General features: G+C 45.2%; 1 protein-coding gene across 7 annotated transcripts in view; it reads right to left on the bottom strand.

Moving 5' to 3' along the window:
- The window catches only part of LOC115457495 (neuroligin-2-like), a 118,080-nt gene that overhangs the window by 5,440 nt on the left and 86,227 nt on the right, over window positions 1-26,413 (bottom strand). For 5 of the 7 annotated variants that reach the window (XM_030186924.1, XM_030186922.1, XM_030186921.1 and 2 more), the window contains one exon: window positions 23,492-23,641. In XM_030186924.1, coding sequence (XP_030042784.1) covers window positions 23,492-23,641 — 150 coding nt within the window. The remainder of the gene's footprint in view (window positions 1-23,491; window positions 23,642-26,413) is intronic. The other 2 variants (XM_030186927.1, XM_030186926.1) reach the window with 2 other exon arrangements.

Raw genomic sequence — 26,413 nt, 5'->3', positions numbered from 1 at the left:
TGGAACAGGTGGATGTGAAGCGTCTGTTCACGCTTTCCAAAAATACTAGGACTAGGGGGCATGCGATGAAACTACAGTGTAGTAAATTTAAAACAAATCTGAGAAAATCTTTCTTCACCCAATGCACAATTAAACTCTGGAATTCGTTGCCGGAGAACATGGTGAAGGCGGTTAGCTTAGCAGAGTTTAAAAAGGGGTTATACGGTTTCCTAAAGGACAAATCCATAAACCACTGCTAAATGGACTTGGGAAAAATCCACAATTCCAGGAATAACATGTATAGAATGTTTGTACGTTTGGGAAGCTCGCCAGGTGCCCTTGGCCTGGATTGGCCGCTGTCATGGACAGGATGCTGGGCTCGATGGACCCTTGGTCTTTTCCCATTGTGGCATTACTTATGTACTTAGGAGCCTGTACTGCAAGTACACTATCATGTAATTTGAATCTCTTTACTCCTCTAACTGATGGAAGAACAAAAAAAAAAACAATTATGACAAGATTTTCTCTCTCTATTATTAGTTATGAATTCCAAATGATCTATAATATAAACTGGACATTCACCCATTAAAATCGTATGTAACACATAAGAAAATATAAACAGAATCCTCACCTCTATGGCAACCCAATGGAGTTCAATAAATCAACGTGAAATTTTATCTTTCTTTAAATGAGTCACCTTATTTTCTAGCTCCTCTTACTCTCTTACCTATCTATAGGTTCCATCTTTGCTTATAACCTACACTGTCTATTAAAATGTTCTATTACGTATTGTGTTGACATTGTAAGTAGTATACTTTGTATTGTTATTTGAATATTTTTTACTGCTGTAATTGTCTATTGATCCTGTTTGATTTGTTTTTACTGTACATAACCTTGAGTGAATTCATTCAAAAAGACAGTAAATAAATCCTAATACATAAAATGAGAAAATGAGTCTAACTGCAGTATTTTGTATAGATTGTAGTCTATGACTTATTTGTTTAGAGGCACTCATGATTGAATATTTTGACACCCAACAGACAGGACTTAACAAAGATCTGGGTTTTCTAGCCCATTATAAACCATAAAGTTGTATTTCTCTGTTTATCTCCCTCTTCCCTCACCTACCCACCCCCACCCTGTTAGACTGTCAATGAAATGTTTGGATGTTTCACTTATATATTCTGTCATCTTCCACATTTGCTTATTTCCGATCTGACGAAGAAGGGCAACCTTCGAAAGCTAATCAAGAAATGTATTAAGTTATGTCCAATAAAAAAGGTATCATCTTATTTTCTTTTCCATGTTTTATTTTGTTTGATTTCTATAGATTCTACATGGAATGTTGCTATTCCACTAGCAACATTCCATGTAGAAGTCGGCCCTTGTAGATCAGCAATGTGGCCGCGCAGGCTTCTACATGGAATGTTGCTAGTGGAATAGCAACATTCCATGTAGAATCTCCAATAGTAGCAACATTCCATGTAGAATCTCCAATATTCCATGTAGAATCTCCAATAGTATCTATTTTACTGTCATAGTTATGCTTGAATGTTTTCACTTATATACACTGTCCGCTAGCACATTTGCTTATTTCCGATCTGAGGAAGAAGGGCAACCTTCGAAAGCTAATCAAGAAATGTATTAAGTTATGTCCAATAAAAAAGGTATCATCTTATTTTCTTTTCCATGTTTTATTTTGTTTGATTTCTATTGATTACCTTTAGAGGCACCCAAATATATGAAATTACAATAATCTAATTTAGCCAAAAGCATTCCTGATTCATTTCAAATTCCTTAGAAGGAATTTAATTAGGGCTTTAAGTTGTGGTTCTAAAGAAAGAGTTTGGTCTATATGAACCTCCAATATTTTAACTTCTGGAGAGAACGCATATCTTGACCCATTTAAAATGATAATGATCAAATATGGGGTCAGGGTCATTGTCCAGTAATAAAAACTTGGTTTTATCGGTGTTCGACTTCAGTCTACAACGTAACATCCAGGAACTGATTAGAGTTAGACACTTTTCCACAAAACGCACTATTTGAGTTATAGAGGAATTAAAGGGAATCGGTTCTGTGATATCAGCATAACTATAAGTTAGAAAGCCTTCTCTACTTAGTTCCAGACCCAAAGAATATAAAAAAAAAAAATGTTGGCCAGAGTGGGAGATTGGGGAGAGCCTTGTGGAACCCCACAAGGATCCCTCCAACTGTTTAACAATGTCTCAATCTGTTAACCTTGTAAGATCTACGGGCTAGAAATCCTTTGAATCATTTCAGAACATTTTATTTTTATTTACTTGTTACATTTGTATCCCACGTTTCCCACCTTTTTGCAGGCTCAATGTGGCTTACATAGTACCGTTAACGGCGTTAGCTGGTTCAGGTCTGAACAAATACAAGACATGAACGAATACAAGGCCCACTGCTGCTCCTTGTGATCTTGGGCAAGTCACTTAACCCTCCATTGCCTCAGGTACAAACTTAGATTGTGAGCCCTCTGACACAGAAATATCCAGAGTACCTGAATGTAACTCACCTTGAGCTACTACTGAAAAAGGTGTGAGCAAAATCTAAATAAATAAATAAGATTCTGGAATCTTAAACAGTGACAAGATTCCATGCAGAATCTCAAAGAGTAGCGACATTCCATGTAGAACCCCAAAGAATAGCAAGATTCTGGAGTGGAGGAGTGGCCTAGTGGTTAGAGCACTGGTCTTGCAATCCAGAGCTGGCCAGTTCAAATCCCTCCACTGCTCCTTGTGATCTTGGGCAAGTCACTTAACCCTTCATTGCCTCAGGTACAAACTTAGATTGTGAGCCCTCCTGGGACAGAAAAATATCCAGAGTACCTGAATGTAACTCACCTTGAGCTACTATTGAAAAAGGTGTGAGAAAAATCTAAATTAATAATAATTATGGTAGATAAGGTACATGTATGGTAGGTACAATTGGGGGGAACTTAAAGAGGGAGAGGGGGAGGACGAGTCAGGTAATGTCCATTACGGTCTTTGGTTATATTGTGTTGCAGGTGTCCAGGTGTTTTTTATGTTGGGTCGGTGGGGTATGCTCTTCTGAACAGGACTGTCTTTAGTGCTTTCCGGAAATTTAGGTGGTCTAGCGTAGTTTTCACTGTTTTTGGCAGTGCGTTCCATAATTGCGCGCTTAAGTAGGAAAAGCTGGATGCATAGGTGGATTTGTATTTGAGTCCTTTGTTGCTTGGGTAGTGGAGGTTTAGGTAAGATCGTGCCAATCTTGTGGTAGTTCTGGTTGGCAGGTCGATAAGGTCTGCCATGTATCCAGGTGCCTCGCCGTAAATAATTTTATGAACAGTCGTGCAGATTTTGAAAGTGATACGTTCTTTGATTGGTAGCCAGCGTAGTTTTTCTCGGAGTGGTTTGGCACTGTTAAAACGTGTTTTTCCAAATATAAGCCTGGCTGCTGTGTTTTGGGCGGTCTGGAGGTTTTTTTTAATGATTTGATCCTTGCATTCCGCATAGATTCCATTACAGTAGTCAGCGTGGCTTAGTACCATGGATTGTATCAGATTACGAAATATTTCCCTCGGGAAGAATGGTTTCACGCGTTTGAGTTTCCACATTGAGAAAAACATTTTCATTTCCATTTATGCCTAAACGATCTAATTCCAAAAGCATAATATCATGGTCCATAAGGTCAAACGCTGACGATAGATCAACTTGCAATAATAACGCTTTGTCATTTTTGGCATTAAGCGATGGGCAGTATCGCAGATGAAAATAACTGCTGTCTCCATATTGTGCCATGTTCTAAAGCCCGATTGGGTGATATGCAAAATGTCATGATTTGCATTAAGTCGGAAGGAGACCAATCCTTCCATTAATTTAACAATTGATGTAACCGGTGTGTAGTGTGATACAAGGCACCTAGACGATTTTACATCCTTCAAAGTAGGTGTTATAATCATTTCTCCTAATCTTTCAGGAAAGGACCCCAGTGAGAGCAGATGTCGAACTCATCTATATAAAATAATCATAAACTCTTGAGGAAGGGCTGACATGAGAACTGGAGGAGAGGAATCCAATACACAATAGGATTTTGAGCAAAGTCTTAAATACGGCCCAATCAATAGGTACAAAATCTGACCAATTCCTGTCAGCAGCTATTTCTGTCCAATTTGGTGCAATACCATTATTATTAAATTGTGACATACTGGTAAATAAAGCCCTAACCTTCAACATTTTGTTCTGAAAAAAAAAAAAAAAAAGCCTGCCAGCTCTGAGGCTGCTGGAACTGTAATTTTGTTTGATGTAGTTAACGGAGAAGTATCAGATAATTTCATAACTAATTGAAAGAGAGCTTTTACATTAGATACATCAGTTTCTATCAGTTTGGAATACCAAGGTTTTCCTTTTTGTATTGAAGGCGGTTTTGTAGACGGTAAAAGCCTGGCGTCATTTCATTTTCAAGTCCTGATCTAAAAGTACACCGCCATTTTATCTCAAGCTTTCTGCAATTTTATTTTAATGTTAATAATTCAGAATCAAACCATTTGGTACTTTCCCCTGATATATTTAGTCTTCATGCATCTTTGAGCAATCTTATCAAGTACTCTCGTACAAAATTCACTCCGCATAACATCACATCAGCATCTATTCTTATCATATATTTCCCAAGATCCTTAGGGCTGGTGTTAGAGGGTGGCAACCAAAGCTAATACAATGCAGGGGTGTAGCCAGACCTTGATGGGAAGGGGGAGGCCACAGTGCTAACTCCAGACTCCGTTCCTTTTATCTTGCTGCACCGTATGCCTGGAATAGACTTCCTGAGCCAGTATGTCAAGTTCCATCTCTGGCCGTCTTCAAATCTAAGCTAAAAGGCCACCTTTTTGATGCTGCTTTTAACTCCGAACCCTTATTTTATCATCCTCACTTTAATATTCCCTTATCTTTTGTTTGTCCTGTTTGTCTGTCCTAATTAGATTGTAAGCTCTGTCGAGCAGGGACTGTCTCTTCATGTTCAAGTGTACAGCGCTGCGTACGTCTAATAGCACTATAGAAATGATAAGTAGTAGTAGTAGTCTTTGGGATTCCGGAATCTTGCTACTCTTTGGGATTCTGCACAGAATCTTGCTACTATGGGATTCCGGAATCTTGCTACTCTTTAGGATTCTACACGGAATCTTGCTACTCTTTGTCCTTATCCCTTACTTGTCCTGTTTGTCTGTCCTAATTAGATTGTAAGCTCTGTCGAGCAGGGACTGTCTCTTCATGTTCAAGTGTACAGCGCTGCGTACGTCTAGTAGCGTTATAGAAATGATAAGTAGTAGTAGTAATATAGAATCTCCTCCTAACTGTCTAACGCCAGCCCTGATGATCCTAATAGAAACATTTGCAGGCTGTACTTGGATCAAATATGACTTCAAAGTACCAGCAGCAATTCATTGATTTTAAATTTGAGACTGAAAAAAAACTACCTGACAGAGGAAAACATGACAATTTAGACTGGTGTAGCAATAAACAGAATTCTGGTCACTGCATCTCAAAAAAGATATAGTGGATTTAGAAAAGGTACAGAGAAGGGCGACAAAAATGATAAAGGGGATTGGAAGACTTCCCTATGAGGAAAGGCTGAAGCGTCTAGGGCACTTCAGCTTGGAGAAGAGACGGCTGAGGGGAGATATGATAGAGGTCTATAAAATAATGAATGGAGTGGAACGGGTAGACGTGAATCGTTTGTTTACTCTTTCTAAAAATACTAGGACTAGGGGGCATGCGATGAAGCTACAAAGTAGTAAATTAAATACGAATCAGAGAAAATGTTTCTTCACTCAATGTGTAATTAAACTCTGGAATTCATTGCCAGAGAATGTGGTAAAGGCTGTTAGCTTAGCGGGGTTTAAAAAGGGTCTGGCCGGCTTCCTAAAGGAAAAGTCCATAGACCATTATTAAATTGACTTGGGAAAATCCACTGCTTATTTCTGGCATAAGCAGCATAAATTGTATTGAGCTTTTCTGGGAACTGGATTGGCCACTGTTGGAAGCAGGATACTGGGCTTGATGGACCTTTGGTCTGTCCCAGTGTGGCAATACTTATGTCAGTGGCGTAGGAAGGGGGGGACGGTGGGGTGGTCCGCCCCGGGTGCACGTGCTGGGGGGGGTGTTGGCTCGCTGGTTCCCTGCTCTTTCTGCCCCGGAACAGGTTACTTCCTGTTCCGGGGCAGAGAAAGCAGGGAAGCAGCAGAGCCGACGCAGCTCCCAGTGACGTGCACTGGGGCGGATCGGCCCTCCCGCCTGCCCCCCGCTGAAAGATAGGGTGCGTTTCGGGGGGGGGGACGCTCCGGAGGGGGGGCGCCGTGCCCTGCACCCGGGGGGGGGGGGGTGCGCAGCGGCGACTCGCCCTGGGTGTCAGGCACCCTCGCTACGGCACTGACTTATGTACTTATGCGTACATGTGAAAACACTGTTGCTCAGTGGTGGGGCCAGCCCCGGATAGAACAGGAACACAACGGTGCACAGTGAGTGGGACGGAAGGATATTAAATTTTATCTGAAAGAGGTCAGGACTTACACAAACCAAAAGATTTTCCTTTTGTTTTCAGATACTTTTGGACCCCTTTCTCAATTTGGGGCATTACCTTCAGTTCATTTCAAACATTAGAGCTGTTTCATGCATGCAGATCAATTGTATAATCACAAATCACCAGATAAGAGGAGTGAAGTTTTTACACGTATCAATATAAAAAAAAAACACTTTAAATGTGCTCAGCACTTTTAAAGGCAAGATCTACAGCACATATCAACATTTAAAGCTTCTGAAAAACGAGAGGAAAACATCTCAAACATTGCAGGTTACTGTAATCCTGCTGCATCAATCACTGGCATAAAAAAACCATCCCCCAAATAAAAACGTCCCTGTTTTGTGTTCTTATTTCATATTTTTGTAAATTTTCATTAAACGCTTATATTCAAAATGCTAGCTACTTAGCTTCAATGTAGCAAGTATATTGCCTTCCCTGACATTGGACACTGTTTCGCGGGACCATACCGCTGCTTCAGGGGGAATCTTTCAATTGTGCGATCACACCTGGAGTATTGTGTTCAGTTCCGGTCGCCACATCTCAAAAAAGATATAAATGAATTGCAGAAGGTGCAGAGAAGGGCGACGAAAATGATAAAAGGGATGGGACGACTACCTTATGAGGAGAGGTTAAGACGGCTAGGACTCTTTAGCCTGGAGAAAAGGTGGCTGAGGGCAGATATGATAGAGGTCTACAAAATTTTGAGTGGGGTAGAGCGGGTAGATGTGAAGCGTTTGTTTACACTTTATAACACAAGATGAAATTAGAATGTGGTAGGTTTTAAAACAAATCGGAGAAAGTTTTTCTTTACTCAGCGCGTAGTTAGACTCTGGAACTGATTGCCGGAGAAGGTAGTGACGGCAGCTGGCCTTGCTGAGTTTAAAGGGGAGTCTGGATAGATTCCTGAAGGAAAAGTCCATTGATCGTTATTAAATTTTGGGTTTTTGCCAGGTTCTTGGGGCCTGGATTGGCCGCTGTCGGAGACGGAGTGCTGGGCTTGATGGACCTTGGGTCTTTACCCAGCGTGGCGGTGCTTATGTGCTCTCTCGCTCACACTCTTTAACTGAGCACTCTTCATGCGTTGCCCACAGGAATCACTGCTGGCGACAGCTCAGAGGTAGGGTGGGGTTCAGAGAGAGACAGGCAGACGCTGTTCCGACAGTACAGGAGAAAGACAGAGGAGTGAGGCACCGCCAATGAGGTGTTTGGGGGGGCCACTAGACCCAGGCCCACCTGTAGCTACATCACTGCTTGGCATCTAAAAATAGGTGCCCCTTTATGGAATTGCCCTTTAATTATTATTAATTTTTTTTAATAAAGCCTATCTTGATTATCCTGAGTAAACTGGAATATTGTTTTACTCGATGCACAGTTAAGCTCTGGAACTCATTACCAGAGGTTTGTGGTAAAAGCAGTTAGTGTAGCTGTGTTTAAAAGAGGTTTGGACAAATTCCCGGAGGTAAAGTCATAAACTGTTTTCAAGAAAGACCTGGGGAAAGCCACAGCTTATTTCTGGTGATAAGTAGTCTGGAATCTTGCTACTTTTTGGGATTCTGCCAGGTACATTAGAAACAGAAAGCCTGCAAGGGAATCAGTTGGATTATTAGATAATCAAGGAGTAAAAGCAGCACTCGGGGAGGACAAGTCTCTACTAAGGAGGATTTTAAGGGAGCTACTTGTGCCAGAAATGGTATTTAAAAGTGATAATATGGAGAAACTAAAAGATATCTCAGTGAACCTGGAAGATGTAATAAGCCAAAATGATAAGTTAAACAGCAGCAAATCACCTGGACCAGATGGTATACACTCCAGGGAACTGAAAGAACTCAAAAATAAAACTGCAGATCTACTATTGGTAATCTGTAAACTGTCATTAAAATCGTCCATGTTACCTGAAGATGGAAGGTGGCCAACATAATGTTAATTTTTATAAAGTGTTCCAGATAATGCTATGTCAGTCAGACATGATAGTCAGTGATGCTATCTGGTTAGGTGCCACTAAATATCAGGTTCGAACCCAATCAGCAGGAATTAACAGGGCAGAAGCCACTTCTCCCTGGTTACTTGACTCCCTGAGTATCTTTCTTCTTTCATCTGTTCTGAATGTCTTATATTTAGGTGTCATTTTCAATTTTAACCAAAGATAAAAATAGGGTTTTTCCAGCTAAAGAAACTGTCCTGCCACTGGCCAGCTGTCCTGCCAGTCATTTGACAGCTATCCGAGTATGCTCAGAGGTGACTGTGAGGGGGTTAATAGAACACAGAAGCGGAGCCAGGATGAGGCAAGTTGATGGCGCGGGGGGGAGCAAGAGTGGACTTCCGCCGGCGCGCATTTTCACTGCAACAGGACGAAAAAAATAGGCGCCAGCACCAGCAGAACTCCGTTTGGTGGGAGTGGCCGCTCCCCTGGCGCCCCACCTAGCTACGCCACTGATAGAACACTGCCCCTCACTCTTAAGAATATTCCCTCAGGTAGGCTTAGCCACCTTAAACCCACTAGACCTGCCCAGGGAAGAAGTGAGATGGGAGGGGTGGAGCCGAAAGGACAGGAACCAGGGAGTATAAAAGGCAGGGCCAGCGTGGGGTTAAGGAGACCCAGGGAAGGAAGAAGTGAAGCCTCAGTCTACGCCTTTACTGAATACGTCTAGTTGCTGTAACGTGGCTGAGGTAAGCCAATCATTTTCTTGAAGACTTGTGAGCCTTGTTCTGAGGTCTGGCTGGCACCAGACCTGGAAATCCCAAAAGACTGTGTTTGGGGCTTGGAAGTCACAGCCATAGACTGTCTTTTGGGCCCTCTTAGCCACAGATCCATACTAGGACTCTTTCCCCCTCTGAAGGTAAGAGATTTTACATTTGTTCCTAGGCCTGTGAAGTAATAGGCCTCAGGTTTACGTTAATAAAGCACTTCTTTTCATGTTTACATCCTTGTCCGGCTGTGCTATTGTGATGGCCCACCCTCAGCTCTCGCTCACATAACTATGGGTGTGCAAGCTTAGGGTTACCATATGTAGGGTTACCATATTTTGTCCTCTGAAAAAGAGGACATATGTCACGCCCCTGCCCCGCCCACACCATGCCCCCTGCCACGTCCACACCATGTCCCTTTCGGATCCTCGCCCCACCCTTTCTCGCTCTCACCCCGCCCCTGTCACATATTCCCCTCCCCCCGGGTCACATATTCCCCTCACCTCCCCTCCCGTCACCTCCCCTAACCCTTGTCACATATTCCCCTCCCCTCCCCTTACTTACTATCTACTGCCCTGGTGGTGTAGTGGCTTCTTCGGGGCAGGAAAGAGCCTCGCGAGGCGGCGTCACCTCTCGGTGGCCATTTTGAATTCCGAGCCGAGACCGAGAACGATGCAGGGCAAGGACAGGCAGCGCTCCGGCCAGGAAAGAGGGGGGCTCTTTCCTGCCCCAAAGAGGTCACCAGACCACCAGGGCAGATAGTAAGTAAGCGCAGCTCGCCTGCCCGCCCGCTCAATTGTCCAGAAATCCAGGCAAACAGGCGGGTGGGCAAAGCCTGCCGGACGCCCCGGACGTGGTAACCCTAACCATATGGCTCCAGAAAAAGGAGGCCACATTGATCCAGTCCAGGTTTTGCTTCCATTGGAAGCAATGGAAGTAAAACCCAGACTGGCTCAATTTTCTGGAGCCATATGGTAACCCTATTGCAGGAGCCTGGCAATCTGTTTTATTATAACACGAGAACTAGTTGTTTTTATACTAAATGTATTAAGCTGTCAATGGAGACAGTGTTTACAGCCCCCATGGGTGGGCAGAGGAGAGTCTGAACCATCAGTGAACAGCTATATAGATTGCTAGATTCAGGGAGCAGACAAGGAATTATGGTCTATAGCCCCTGGCCAAGGAAGCAGTGCAATGGTTAGGCTAGGTGGCATGGTGAGAGGAAATAAAATAGTAGGGGGAGGAGGGGAGGGGAGCCCTACGTGGTAGACTAATTAGGATACCTAGACATATCTGAAAAATCAATGAACACCTACCCTTCCGTAAGCTGCTGAAGACTTACCTCTTCAAACAAGCCTACCCAAACGACCCAATTTAATCCTCGAACCTAGACCGCACCACCAGTACTACCCACACTCCAATCCTTCCCCCACATCTCTTACTAATGTCCCACTCTACATAACTGTGTTACCTCTGTGATACATTGTAACATACTTTGTATTGTATCTGTGATACTTTGTACCATACTCTGTAAGCCGCACTGAACCTGCTATCGAGCGGGAAAGAGCGGGGTATAAATGCCACAAATAAATAAATAGGAAAATTTATGGTGCCACTGGCCCTGTGGAAGCAGGTAGCCATTGAACTGTAAGCGCAACGAAACAAGGAGAAAACTGTAAAGTTGAGAAAAAAAATAAAGTTAACAGAAGATCAAATGTCTATCTCCAGCGCTTAAAGATCATGACAACACAAACCGATCGATATATTCAGCCCGTTGAAGGCAGGCCGGCCAAGTGCCGCGATCGGTACTGAGCCCCGTTATTCAATGCTGGGCCATTTCTGGTGACCGGCATTGAATATCCGTTTGTTTATTTTTCTTCTGGCTGGCTTAAACTTAACCGGCCAAGTTAATAACTAAGAAACGTCAGACCGCACAGAATACAGCAGCCAGAGCGATCTTCGGAAAATCAAAATAATGAAAGTGCCAAACCCCTTCGTGAAAAAATTGCAACCGCTTCCCACCAAGGAGCGTATTGCCTTCAAGGTTTGCACCCTGGTCCACAGGATTATTTACGGCGAAGTTCCTGGATACATGTTGAACCTTATAAATCTACCACCCAGAAACTGCACCAGTCTATCCCGAACTTACTTAAATTTGCATTATCCAGACTGCAATGGACTTAGATACAAATCAATTTATGCATCCAGCTTTTCTTACATAAGTACACAACTGTGGAACGCTTTGCCCAGAACCGTGAAATCTATCCACAACCATCTTAACTTCAGGAAGTCACTGAAAACCAACTTGTTTAAGAAGGCCTACCCCCCTGACCCAAATTAACTTTCTACTTCCTGCGACACAGCAAAACTATGGACCGTGTTTGACTGTCATCACCACCCACACTTTATTTCTTCGTTGCTTTTATTTATGTTTCTTACTAGCCGTTCAGCCCGTAAAAACGGGCTAGTATAGGAAGGGGGGGTCGAAAGGCCCCCACCCTGCCGCTGAGTTCGCCGCTGCCGCTCCCCCTCTGAGTTGCCCCCCCCCCCGAGCCGTCGCCACCCACCTTCCACCCAGTCGGGCCCTCGCTCCGCTATTGAAACAGCGAGGGCATGCAGCACACAGCTCTGCTGCTGAGCTGCCGTGGCCTTCCTTCTTCTTCTCTGCCTGTGTCCCGCCGTCGTGTGACATAACGTCGTCGAGGGCGGGACACAGGCAGAGAAGAAGGCCGACGGCAGCTCCAGCAGAGCTGTGTGCTGCGTGCCCTCACTATTTCAATAGCGGAGCGAGGGCCCGACTGGGTGGAAGGTGGGTGGCGACGGTGACTCCGGGTGGGGGGAGCGTTAGTGACGGCGGTGTCCCTCGCAAATGCGCAGTAGAGACCCTCTCTGTTCCGCCCCCATCATCACGTATTGAAACGGTGGCGGGGCAGAGAGGGTCTCTACTGCGCATTTGCGAGTGAGTACGACACTCGCCATTTATATATATTGATATGCCTAATACTACCCTGTTTCCCCGAAAGTAAGACATCCCCTGAAAATAAGACCTAGTAGAGGTTTTCCTGAATTGGTAGATATAAGGCCTCCCCCGAAAGTAAGACCTAGCAAATTTTTGTTTGAAAGCAGGGCTGCCGAGAGCCAGAGAAGGCCGCCCCCAGGCCGCCCCCCCCCCCCCACCCGAGGTCGCTGGGCCCCCCCCCCTCCGTCGCTCCCGGAACTAACCTTAAACGCCTCCTTTCACCTTCGCAGCAAGCAGCAGCAGGGCAGTTCTCACCTTCCTTCCATGCCCGCCCTCGCGGATGTTACGTCAGGCAAGGGCGGGACACGGAAGGAAGGAGTGGCCTGCCCTGCTGCTGCTTGCTGCGAAGGTGAAAGGAGGCGTTTAAAGTTAGTTCCGGGAGCGACGGGCGGGCGGGCCAACCCCGATGCTTCCCTGAAAAATAAGACAGCCCCTGAAAATAAGACCTAGCGCTTTTTGGGGGGCAAAAATTAATATAAGACAGTGTCTTATTTTCGAAGAAACACGGTATATTGTGTATTTGTATTTTACCGAACCGGAGCCTGCCTCTAGGGTATTGTGTAAGCCACATTGAGCCTGCAACTAAGTGGGGAAATGTGGGGTATAAATGTGTTAAATAAATAAATAATATTGAGCGATGGTTGGTAAAGTTTATAGCAGCCAAAGATAGGACCGCTATATAGGTGGTCTGATTTATCCGCCAAACTTAAGTACATAAGTTCATATTTGGAAAAACAAAATATGAAAGCGCAAAACCACTAAGAGAAAAGCTACCACTCAAAGAACGTATCACGTTCAAGATCTGCACATTAGTTCATAAAATCATTCACGGAGATGCCCCGGCCTACATGTCAGACCTTGTTGATTTGCCACCCAGAAATGGAAAAAGATCAGCCCGCACATTCCTTAATCTACACTTCCCCAGCTGTAAAGGACTGAAATACAGACAAACACATGCGTAAAGCTTCTCATACACGAGCACGCAGTCGTGGAATGCCCTACCACGTAACTTAAAAACAATCTACGAACTAACCAACTTTCGCAAATCTCTGAAGACATAGCTCTTCAACAAGGCATATCACGATATCGATCAACTATTGTAAACGCAACACGTCACCACTTCACCTTATAGTCTAACTAACAGGGGTGATATGATTACAGACGTTCAAATATTTGAAAGGTATTAATCCGCAAACGAACCTTTTCCGGAGATATGAAGGTGGTAGAACGAGAGGACACAAAATGAGATTGAAGGGGGGGGGGGGGGCAGACTCAAGAAAATGTCAGGAAGTATTTTTCACGGAGAGCGTGGTGGATGCTTGGAATGCCCTCCCGCGGGAGGTGATGGAGATGAAAACGGTAACGGAATTCAAACATGCGTGGGATAAACATAAAGGAATCCTGTTCGGAAGGAATGGATCCTCAGAAGCTTAGATTGGATGGCAGAGGCGGGGCTGGTGGTTGGGAGGCGGGGATAGTGCTGGGCAGACTTATACAGTCTGTGCCAGAGCTGATGGTGGGAGGCGGGGATAGTGTTGGGCAGACTTATATGGTCTGTGCCCTGAAAAAGACAGGTACAAATCAAGGTAAGGTAGACACAAAAAATGACACATGAGTTTATCTTGTTGGGCAGACTGGGTGGACCGTGCAGGTCTTTTTCTGCCGTCATCTACTATGTTACTATGTTATTTCCTTCTATACCTACTATCCTATTCTCTTTACAAATCCAATTGTAACTTTCTACTCTGGAATGGCGAATGCCATAACCGATTATTGTAAGCCACATTGAGCCTGCAAATAGGTGGGCAAATGTGGGATACAAATGCAACAAATAAATACGTACATAAGTATTGCCATACTGAGAAAGACCAAAGGTCCATCAAGCCCAGCATCCTGTTTCCAACAGTGGCCAATCCAGGTCACAAATACCTGATAAGATCCCAAAGAGTAGCAACATTCCATGTAGAACTGCAAACAATAGCAAGATTCTGGAATCCTAAAGAGTAACAAGATTCCATGTAGAACCCGAAAGAGTAGGAAGATTCCATTCAGAATCCCAAGTACATAAGTAGAAAAGTATTGCCATACTGGAACAGACCAAAGGTCCATCAAGCCCAGCATCCTGCTTCCAACAGTGGCCAATCCAGGTCACAAATACCTGGCAAGATCCCAGGTATTTGAGGTTTCAGGCCTGAATCTTCAGCGTGAACCTAAGACCGAGCTGTTTCTATTTCGATAAACTGTCTACTAACCTTTCCCTTTTTTCTCCTCCTTTGCTGGCTCACAACATATGTGGCCAGCAACCAACTGTGTCTCGGGTACAGAGGCAAAATGCGTTTCAAAATCTGCAGGTTTTTTAAAACATTCCTGCTTCCATGTTTCTGTTGGCAGGTAAACAAAACTGTAAAGAGACATTCAAAGACCTCAAAGGTATAAATTATGCACAAGAGGCGTTTTTTAGTGGAAAGGAAGCCATGGTATGAGGCTTTAAGGGGGTAGGAAATTCAAGAGTAAAATATGGTAATAAATCTTCTAAGAAAAAATGACAGGTGTGAGGACTACCAAAATAGGATGCACTGTCGGGGCCATCACCAGAGGACATGACACACAGTGCAAGGGATGATCTCAGTGCACACTCCCCCACAGCACTCACCCTTCCCTGTTGAGTGCATAGATCATATGACCCTACACCCTCTCGTGTAGAAGCAGATGGACAGCTACTTGCCAGCTGAAGAGGGAAGGGGTTCAGGGGTGGAAGTGTGGATACAGAAAGGAGCTGGGCGGTGCATGTCTCATCACTCATGCCTTGGTCATCAGGCATCCCTTCTCCCTCAACTTGGTATCCCATTTTGCTGTGTCACCTGATTTATGCCTGGTTTTTAGGCAGCATGAGCAAGTTACGCCTTTAACTGGGAGCCCCGTCCAGGTGTATACCGCCTTGCAAATACGCACTAAGCAAGTTAAATGGGTATTTGTAGACTAGAAAATAGGCATCCTCCTGGCACTTTTGCAGGTAAATGTACACTTATGCCCGTATCTTGATGAGTATAGAAGCTTGGTTTTCTATAGTGTAGGCTGCTGAAAGAGCTCTCCTATTGGTTCAACGCTTTGGAAGAAAATGCAAGCAGCTGAAAGAGATCTCCAATTGGTCAAATGCTGTGGAAGGGAATACAGACAGCAGAAAGCGCTCTGCTATTGGTTGAAGGCCTTGGAAAGGAATACAGACAGCTGAAAGAGCTCTCCTATTGGCCGAAGGCTCTGGGAGAATATGCAGGCAGCTGAAAGAGATCTTCTGTGGGTTAGAGGCCAAGGACATTTCTAACAGGTCTGAAATTTAGGAGGTGCAATAATACTAACCTTGGCCTTATTGTCTCCCTTACTGCAGTGCTTAATTAAAACTTTAGCATACCCCATAACTGCTGGGAAAGTGATTTAATTAATACAGAAGGATCCCCAAAGCAGCTTTTTCTGGTAATTCTGGCTTCGGGTCTTAAAGAAAAAAAAAATAAATCGAATCTTTGGCCTTTAAATCAGAGCTAGCGTATGCTCAGCATTAAATATTTAGCTGTTTTAATTAAAATTTTATCCTTGGGTCCTGCTAGATAAATTTTGTACATGGATCAAAGGGGAACATTGGAGTTGGGAAAATGTGTTTTATCTAGGACTACACTTATATTACCTTTCCTAAAACAAAACTATTTTCTATGTTCTTTAGGGCAGAGGGAAAGAGAGAGAAAAAAGAAGTGCAAAAAAGATCACATGTGTGGGGATAGAGAGAGAGAGAGAGAAAGAAAGAAAGAAAGAAAAAAAGAACGTTCATTTGAGAAAGAAACAGAAAGAAAGAAAGAAAGAAAGAAAGAACGTTCATTTGAGAATATATCATTCAGTGTAAAAAATGTGACGAAGGATGCTATATTGGAGAAACAGGCCAGATGCTTAAGACAAGATTCAATTTACATAGACATCATATGAACAATACTGGTGCCAGTAGGGCTCCCACCCCTGTTGGTCAGCATTTTACAGGACCAGGACACTGTACCAGTGACTTCACAGTGAGAATCCTGAAAGGTAACTGTAAAACCATACAAGAACGTAAGACCTTTGAAGTCAGAATGATTGAATATTTTAACACCCAACAGAAAGGACTTAACAAGGATCTGGGGTTCCTAGCCCATTATAAACCATAAAGCTGTATTTCTCTGTTGATCACCCCACCCCTCAATTATCCACACCCATCCTGTTAGAATATCAATGATATGCTTTGATGTCCCCATGCATACTTCCTACCCACCCCCCTCCTCCCACCCTGTCAGACTGTCATAGTAATGCTTGAATGTTTTCACTTATATACACTGTCAGCTAGCACATTTGCTTATTTCCGATCTGACGAAGAAGGGCGACCTTCGAAAGCTAATCAAGAAATGTATTAAGTTATGTCCAATAAAAAAGGTATCATCTTATTTTCTTTTCCATGTTTTATTTTGTTTGATTTCTATTGATAACCTTAAGAGTGGACTAACACGGGTACCACACTCCTCTACCTGAGAAAGAAACAGAAAGAAAGAGCTTATGGGAGCAACAGATGGAGAATCAAAAACAAAGAGACAGAGAGAGAAAAAAGAAGTCACAAAAAAAGAGCTCTTGAGAGAGAACCAATCAGATGGAAATTCAGAGATATAGAGAGAGCGAAAGAAAGAGACAAAAAGAAAGAGTTCATAATGGAGAGACAGATGGAGAATCAAAGACAAGAGAAGGTAAGAGAGAAAGAAAATAAAGAGAGAGGGAGACAGAGAAAGAAACAACACTGAGAGGTGGAAAGACAGAAAATAATGAGAGACAGGTGGAGAGTGAAAGAGACAAGGAAGAGAGCAAATGAGACAAACAGATGGGCACTGAAAGAGAGAGGAAAGAGATGAGATAGACAGAGAGAAAGAAAGACAGACAGAGAGAAACAAAGACACAAATAGTAAAAGCAAAAGAAAAAAGGAGAAAAGAAGAAAATGAGGAAGACTGAACAGAAAATGATAGAAAAAGGGGAAAAAAGGAAGTGTGAAGAAAGAGGAGGGAAGGAGGTAGAAAGAAGGACAAATTAACAAAAAGAGGAAAAAAAGAGTGTGAGATATGGTAAATAGAGAGAATGAGGGAGCAGAGGAAAGGAGGAAAAGATAGATACAGAGGAGAGGAGCGATGCTGGAAACAGTCTGTGATATTCTCTGTTGCAGTTACTGGTTGCTCCCCTTCCCCCATCCAGATTTACTGCAGTGATGTCAAATGGGCCAGGTTGAACCCGGCACATCCTCATTCCTTCTCCCTGGGCATTCTGGGATCTGTAGTCCCCAAAGACAGCAGAAGAACCGTCGCTGAACTGCAACACTTACTACTACTACTATTTAGCATTTCTATAGCGCTACAAGGCGTACGCAGTGCTGCACAAACACAGAAGAAAGACAGTTCTTGGCTTACTCTTATTCTCATGCAAGCTAGGACTTGCAGTTCAACCTTTGCTGGTTTTTAACACCTCCTTTCCCTTCTCCTCTTGCATCTTCATTCCTGTCATTATGTTTTATTGAGCCAGTAGGCACATAAGACAAGACAGACGCATCTTCCACTCTTGTTGGCCTTGTGTTTCATCAACTGCTTCTGACCAATTGACGTCCAGCACGGTGAGATCCTGTTTCAGACTATAATGGTCTTGGCCATCCTTTTCCCTTCTGGTTTCCAGTTCAGAGCTTGCCTCAGTATGCTCTGTAAATCCATTCTTTGTAGATGCCCAAACCATCTGCGTCACTGTTGCAGTGGTATCTTATTAAATGGTGGCTGTGTTTATCTGTCTCTGCTATTTATTTATTAGGATTTATTTACCGCCTTTTTGAAGGAATTCACTCAAGAAAGAATAGAACAAACATGAGCAATAGGCAAATTACAGCAGTAAAAGTATTCAAATAACAATGCAAAATATGGCATGGTATACTACTTACAATGTCGTAATAGAACATTTTAATTGATAGTGAAGGGTAAAGCAAAGATGGAACATTTAGATAGGTAAGAAAGTAGGAAGAGTTGGAAAGTAAGGTGACTGATTTAAAGAAAGTTGCACATGAGGTCAGAGCGATGGTTAAATTACTCAGCTAGGGTAGGAGTGGATAAACACGTCCTGCTGCAGTATGTGCAGCCCGAGTCACTCCTTGTGTGTGTGAGGGAGACTAACAAGTTAGTTGCTTTGGTTTTTACCTTTCCACTGGACATGTAGGATTCTTCTTGAGCTGCATGAATCAAAAGCATCTAGTCTGTTTTGGAGACTTTCCATTACTGGCCAGATTTCTCCACCGTATAACGGAGTGGATATGACATTGTACTATTGTAAACGTGCATCTTTGTTCGAGTTGTGAGCTGGTTGTCGTCCCAGATCTTGTCCAATCTGTTCACGACTGATGTCACTTTACCACTTCGAGTTTTAATTTCTTTTTCAGTGTTGCTGTCTTCTGTTACCAGACTTCCGAAATTCTGGTGAATTCTGGCACTTTTTCTAGTTCAACTTCTTTTCATTTGATTGCTGTGTTATCTGGTCTGTTTATAGTCGTACATTTTGTCTTTTTGCTAGATTATTTGATTATTTGGATTTAGCTTGCATCTAAATTTATAGTTAACCCAATCTGTTCACCAAAATGCATTTTTTGATCAGTCCTGGTCTGCGTTGCCTGAAGACAACCTGCCAACAAGGCCACATCATGTGCAATATTCAAATCCTCTAACTACATGGTTTCAAGCCCTGCAATTCCTGGCTTAGCTGAATAACAACGATGGCAAAACACAACCTTGCTTGACTCCAGTTACTGTTGTAAACCAATTCATGTAACCGTCTTCCACTCTGGCACAACATTCACTGTTCTCATACAGGTATTTGATAACTCTAATGAACTTGGAAGGTGTTCCATATGATTTCATAATACTCCATAATGCTGTTGAATATTGTTTCAAAATCCAGAAAATGTATAACTACTGGGATTTTATACTCGAGAACCTTTTCTAATATTCTGTGCATTGTGAAAATGTTGATCTACGTAGGATCTGTTGGGCCTGAACCCAAGTTGTCCCCTTGAACCTTAAACCAGACAAGAATCATCTGACTGTAAACTTTTTCAGGTATAGCTAACAGAACTATTTTTCTCCTGCTATTGCAGTCCAATAAAACAGTGACATAGTAGATGACGGCAGAAAAAGACCTGCACGGTCTATCCAGTCTGCCCAACAAGATAAACTCATATGTGCTACTTTATATGTATACCTGACCTTGATTTGTATCTGCCATTTTCAGGGCACAGACCGTAGAAGTCTGCCCAGCACTAGCCCCGCCTCCCAACCACTAGCCCCGCCTCCTACTACCGGCTCTGCAAGGCTTCATTCTGTCTGACGTCCTGCACTTTGTACGTGCAGGACGTCAGAAACAGAAGGAAGCCTTTTGCGAGAAGAAGAGGACCTCGGCTGGTGGGGGTTGGGGTCCCCCGCCAGCAAAGGCAGGTGACGGCGACGGTGGGTTGGCAGCGGGTCGTCGGTAGGGGGGCCCAGGCCCCCCTGGTCCCACGTGGCTATGCCACTGGCTGGAAGACAGAAGGGAGAAAGGGGTTATGATAGAGACATTTAAATTCCTCAGTGGCGTTAACATACAGGAGGTGAGCCTTTTTTCAAATGAAGGAAAGCTCTAGAATGAGGGGGCATACGATGAAGTTACAAGGAAACAGGCTTAGGAGAAATCTAAGAAAAAGCTCTGTCATGGAAAGAGTGGTGGATGCGTGGAATGGCCTCCCGGTGGAGGTCGTGGAAACTGAGAAACTTGCCGGGTTCTGCCTTCATTCATTCCCCCAAACCGCATACTCTGACTCCAATGGTCATTTCCTCAGCCCCTGGTTGTGGGGTGTTTTCTGCAAAGCAGAAGTCTCCATCTCAGGCTCAAGCTGTCCTCAGCTCTCTGTCCCTCTCTCGTCCCTGAGAAAGCTTCCTCTTTTTCATCATAGAGGACAATATTCTATTACAAGACCCAGTATCATTCCTGAATTGAACCCTGCGTCTATCCAGTCAATGGATAGACTCAAGTTTAACGTCCACCTCTGCAATAATTCAGAAGCCATCTCTTCAGTCACTCAACTTCCAGACCTTCAGTTGGACAGTCTGTCATCCAATTGATCAACATCCAGCTTCAAGGACTCATTCTGACTGGGAAATACTCTTGTTTTTCAACTAGCCGCATGCAGTAAGTTACCGGTTTCACTTATTTGCAGTGAACAGTCGGAAATTAAGAACTGTGAGTCTTCCTTTGGATGCTGGCATGGGTTTAGCTGGCTGTTTAATAATTCATGGAAATGCCTCGTGAGAACAGCGCAGCCACTATAGAGTCTCAAAGGCTTAGCAGCTTCAGGAGGGAGGGAAGCAAGATGGAGAAGAAAGAAAAGGGAGGGGCCAAAGGGTGAGAGGAGAGAGGTATAGAGAAAAGGAAAAAGGGCAAAAAGGGAAACGGAGAAAGGGGAACACAGAAGGAAAAGAGGAGGAAAGAACAGAGTGGAAAGCGAGAGGTAAAGCTGCAGGAGAAAATGGAAGAACCAGGAAGATGCAGCAATGGATAGAGAGAGACAGAGAGAGAGAGAGAAAGGGATGTGCAAAAGATTTGTGCAGCGTAATTGGGGAAGCTTTAAGTCACGGTGTGCAACCTATCCCCCTAATTCTATAAAAGTCACCGAAAACTGCGCATGCAAATTTGGGCCTGTGCCCAATTTATGCACACAATTTAATAGAATAACGAGCTAATTAGCACCAACAATTGGCTTCTTTTAACAAGCAATTATTGGCGCTAATTAGAATTGGAATTTACATGTGTAAATTTAGGTGCAGGATCCGCACCTAAATTGCACATATGAGTAAAAAAGGGGGTGCGGAAATGGGAGGGTCGGGGCGGAACGGAGGGGGGGCGTTCCTAGCATTTATGCCTGTTGTTATAGAATAAGGGGGGATACACGCTCAATTTAGGAACGTACATTCACACCACGTTTCACTAAAATTAGGCATGAGTCCCGGGTGTAAGCGCCATTCTATAAACCGGGCCTAACTTTTAAGCATGGCTTATAGAATTGCACTTTCTTTCAGCGCCATATATAGAATTCACCCCTACGGGGGTAATTCTCTATAGATTGTCTAAAGTTAGGTGCTGAGATGATGTACGCTAAGCGTGAATTGTATAACAGCAGTGGTGTTTGAACTACCATTATAGAATACTGGTGAAAGTCTGCATTTACGCACCAAACGTTAGGCGTGAGCACTCCAACGCCTGGTGTAAATGTGTTTGTCTAACTGTAGGCAATTAGGACCATAACTGCATGACATGCTCCAGACCAGGGGCTGCCCAAGACAATTTGCCAGTTGAGGCAGAAAATGAGCTGCCGCCCCGGCTCCTCCGCCCCTGCCGCCCTTTCCTCCCTAACCCACTTCCCCAAAATTACCCTTTTCTATTCTTTTCTTGTTTTTCAAAAGAAGGCGGTGACAGCGACTCCCATAGGCTGCCCTGCCGCTGGTCCCGGCTCCTTCTCTCTACTGCGGGTGGCCCGCCTCTCTGACATAATTTCCTGTTTCCTTGGAGGCGGGCCACCCGCAGTAGAGAGAAGGAGCCGGGACCAGCGGCAGGGCAGCCTAAGAAAATAAAAGAAAAAAGGTAATTTTGGGGACGGGTGTTGAGGAGGGAAGGGCAGGGGGCGATGCCACCTCACAAGAGAGTTGCCTGAGGCCCCTACCTCAGGTGGCCTAATAGTAGGGCCACTACTGCTCCCGACTCACCCATGCCCCTCCCAGGTCCACGCCCCTCTTGAAGTTGTGCAACTCTGAAATTTGAGCATGCAACTTCTAGATTACCAACTAAGGGCAGTTACACATGAAACTGCCCATTACTGCCAATTAGCAATGATCATTATTATTATTATTGCATTTGTACCCCGCGCTTTCCCACAAATAGCAGGTTCAATGTGGCTTACATAGTAAATAGAATTACATAGTCTTGGAGGAGGATATAACAAGTTGAGTAAAACATAGTAATAGTAGGGTTATGGAGATATGTGGATTGAACATGGAGGGGTAAACGAAGAAAGGATGAGAAAAAGGAAAAGAGGTTGGGAGGGGTAAGGAGTAAGAAGGATGGAGAAGAAAAGATTGAGGGATGAGCGAAGGAGATTGGGAGAAACCGGTCTGAGGTATGATTATCGTCATGACAGAATTATGTGGGTGGGCTGAAAGTTAAGTTGGGTCGTTAGGGTAAGCTTTCTTGAAGATCATCATAGTCAATAATTGATTGTTAAGGCATCTAATTAGTAAATTAAGTTATGTGTAAAACTGACCTTATTCTATAAGTTGTGCGCACCAATTTGCACGCTAATTGCGCACTTGGCCAAGTGACTTTAGAGAATTAGAGAGTATGTGATGAGAGAGGAAGAACTACAGAAGAAACAAAAAGTGGAGTCAACCAGATAATTCTTTCATTGCCAGTATCCAAAGAACCCCGTCTCTGAATCTGTGAGCAGAGCGTCCCATTTGAGCGGGACATCAGTCACTTTGCTGAGGAGCATTAGAATTAAGAACCAGTTACTGATTCCTTCCACTGTCATCTGTAAACAAGATTTTCCTTTGACCCTCTGATGCAGGCATATTTTTATGCCGAAACACAGCTGTGTCGGGTTCTTTGGATACTGGCAACAAAAGAATCATCTGGTTCCAATATTTGACTGTTTGGCTCCACTTTTTGTTTGTTCTGTGGTTCGTTTCCATCTGTCGAGGTTTTTTTCCTTCTTTGTTTTGTGTTGAGAAGAGGGTAAGATTCAGCACAGGCAGGTCAACTGTCTACAGGTCAATGTTAGTCTAGACCTCTCTTGCGAGACATCCCAGGCTAGTTCATTTTTTTCCTGCTCTCTCATCACAGACGCCTACAAAGATGCAATTAAGATAGCAAAGGCCCTCAGAGCAAAGGAGTCACACTCTTCACTGTCAGGGGATTCAAGTGCTTCTCAGGCTGGAGTTGGTCCCTGGTGGAAGGGATTAGAAATGGTGTCAACAGGTGTCATAGCTCTGTGCTCTTAGCACTGGGTCACATAGAGATATTGGTGGCAGAAGTAGATTAGAACCTGGGACTGCAGTTGTAAGCCTCATACCCCCCCCCCCCCCACCCCCATCTCAAGCTCTCATCCACAAGCTGATTTTATCGCTGACCTTACTTACCTAGTACCCCGAGGCGGTAGTTCATGGTGATTACGATGACGTTGCCGTAAGCCGCCAACACGCTTCCGTCAAACATGTTGCCCGTTCCCTCCATGTAGGAGCCGCCGTGGAGGAACAGCATCACCGGCTTCTTCCCACTGTCTCGAATATCTGTGGAAAAGGAGGAGGGGAACAAAGGTAGGGGCAGGGGTACAGAAAATGGGGGACAAGGTAATATCAGTCGTCAATATATAGGAATGCATTCAGAGATGGAAATAAAACAAGGGATTAAGAAGGGGAGGATGGGGGATGTGCATCAAGGGTACTATAGAACTCTCTACAGAGACTCCAGCATAGGAGAAATGAGGAGGGGGGGAGGGTCTCTCTCCCCAACCACAAATAACTGGAGAGCATGAAGAGGATCACAAGGCGCCATCCTGCTACTGTGCTCGGCAACTGCATGATCAACCAGAGCTTCATCGTCGTCTGCCGTTAGGAGTGATCCAGTCTCAGGGCCTGCCCCATTGAATGCAGGGATTTGTAGTCATGCATTTTTTTTTTTAAGGAATGCAATTGGAAAATCATAGCTATAAGATCCTGCTTGCAAAGGGGTAAACCCAGAACTGGATCAATCCTGTCAGGTGACTCTTGAGCCTACTGCAACTTTATCTGCCATCAGATATAACATGACCCCCCCCCCCCCCCCCCCTTAAACAGGTCAGCCCAGACAGACTAAGATTGGTTTACGTATTTCCGTATTGCATGCTGGGACTTGTAGTTTCGATTTCCCCCAAGAAAAGCAAGAACGACTAGTCCATGGATGCAATGTGGTTAAAACTAGGTTGGGCTCACCCATCCCATCCCTGTAGCCCCCCCCCCCCCCCCAGGGACCTACCTCAAAGTCCATGGGGGTCCTACAGGCAGGAGTGATGCCCACTCACTCCTGCCCGTTGCAGGTCTGACCACAAAATGGCCGCCGCAACCCCTAGCCAGCTACACCTGTGATAAGCCTATGCCCCTGCACTGTGAATGCTCCCCTTCCAATTACGCACTACGGGGACCTTTAGGGCCCTGAAGTAGCGGCGGGGGCCATTTTTGCCATACACCAGGGCCCTTTTTACTGCAGCGGTTAAAAAAACCCTAAAAAGGACATGGTCATGCGGTAAGATTATTCGTACCGCATGGCCATGTGGGGGGGGGGGGAGGGCAACACTTACCGCCAGCCACTGAGATGGCGGTAAAGGCTCCTGCTGTAACCGGGCAGTGCGTGTAACTGCCTGATTACCGCTAGGTTAGTGCCTACTAGAAAAATATGGAATTATTTCCCTTAGCGCCGGAAATGGCGTGCGTTTGAGGCGGAACTAAAGCCAGCGGCAGCGTTGGGCCAGCAGAAGTTCTGGGTTTCCACATGGCAGTAAAATGGCCCCTAGGTTTTTGATGCGCTACCTGCCATTTACTCTCTGTATTTATGTCCCCAAATGGCACGTTAAATTTAGGCCTCCTGTTCAAGAACGAGGGGGTTAATGTGTGAAGCAGTGCGGTAACTCAGTGCACAGCTACAATAAGCATTACTTCATTGGCACGCAGGGCTTTTTTTGAGGGGGTACTTGGGGGGTACTGAGTACCGGCACCTTTTCCATTGTCTGCTAAAATTGACCCAGGGACCCAGTGGCGTAGCAAGGGTGGGGAGGTGGGAGCGGTCCGTCCTGGGTGCACGCTGCTGAAGGGTGCAGAGAGCAGCCGCGCGCCTGTTGGCTCCGCTGGTTCCCTGCTCCCTCTGCCCCGGAACAGGTTACTTCCTGTTCCGGGGCAGAGGGAGCAGGGAGCCAGTGGAGCCGACAGGCGCGCGGCTGCTCTCTGCATCTTCCAGCAGCCAAGAATTCACCCGGGGGGGGGGGGGGCTTGATGCGCCGGGGAGGGGGGTGTCATTGCGCAGGAGGGGGTGTCGTGCTGCACCCTGGGGGGACGGACACCGCTGCACCCGAGGGGGGGGGGGTGCGCAGCGGCGATCCACCCCGGGTGGCAGCTGACCTAGGATCGCCACTGCAGGGACCCCCAAATATTAATGAAAGAGCTCAGGCTCTACATACCGATTCTGCCTTGTCATAGATTTGTGACTTGTTGCAGGGGGCCTGGCTATTTTGGGGTGGGTCCCACAGTGATCACCCCACCCCTGAAGGGTGACCTAGCATTTGAGTACCGGCACCTTTTTTGCTAGAAAAATGCACTCTTGGCAGGGCCGCCGAGAGGGGGGGGGGGTGCAGGAGGGACAAAATTCCCCGGGCCTGGGCCTCCAAGGGGGTCCCGGCGCCGCAGTCCCACCCGCCCGCCCTCGGCTCCATCGTCGACCATCTGCCTCTGGGCCGGGCCCCCTGCATTGAAATCACAGCGCCTCTCACCTCTGTGTGAAAGCGCTGCAGGCAGCAGCAGATCGCCTCCCTTCGGGCCTCTTTCCCTCCCTGTGTCCCGCCCTCGTCTGACGTAACTTCCACGAGGGCGGGACACAGGGAAGGAAGGAGGCCCGAAGGGAGGCGATCTGCTGCTGCCTGCAGCACTTTCACAGGGAGGTGAGAGGCGCTGTGATTTCAATGCAGGGGGCCTGGCCTGGTGGCGGACTGAGGGGCTGGTGGCCTCGGGGGGGGGGGGGAGTGGCGGCGGTCAGTCTCTCGGCGGCCCTGACTGTTGGCACGTTAATTAACGTGCTAGCTGCGTAAACTGTTACGGGGCCATAAAATGGACCCAGAATGCAAATGGATTTGACCTTGCAGTTAGCGCTTGTTAACTTACCATTCACCGTCACCAACGCAGGTAGCACAGATGAATCTATGGTCACCTAAACAGAAGGCGGTAAAGTAGATCCGCACTATCTGTAATGGTTTTAGGAGTTTTAGTCCTAGGATAGTTGGTTATAAAATTCAGTGGACAATTGGTCATAGAGGAATA

This window comes from Microcaecilia unicolor, chromosome 14 (assembly GCF_901765095.1).
Source record: "Microcaecilia unicolor chromosome 14, aMicUni1.1, whole genome shotgun sequence".
Lineage (NCBI taxonomy): Eukaryota > Metazoa > Chordata > Amphibia > Gymnophiona > Siphonopidae > Microcaecilia > Microcaecilia unicolor.
Note: the sequence above shows the minus strand (reverse complement) of the source record. Positions and strands in the feature narration are given on the sequence as shown.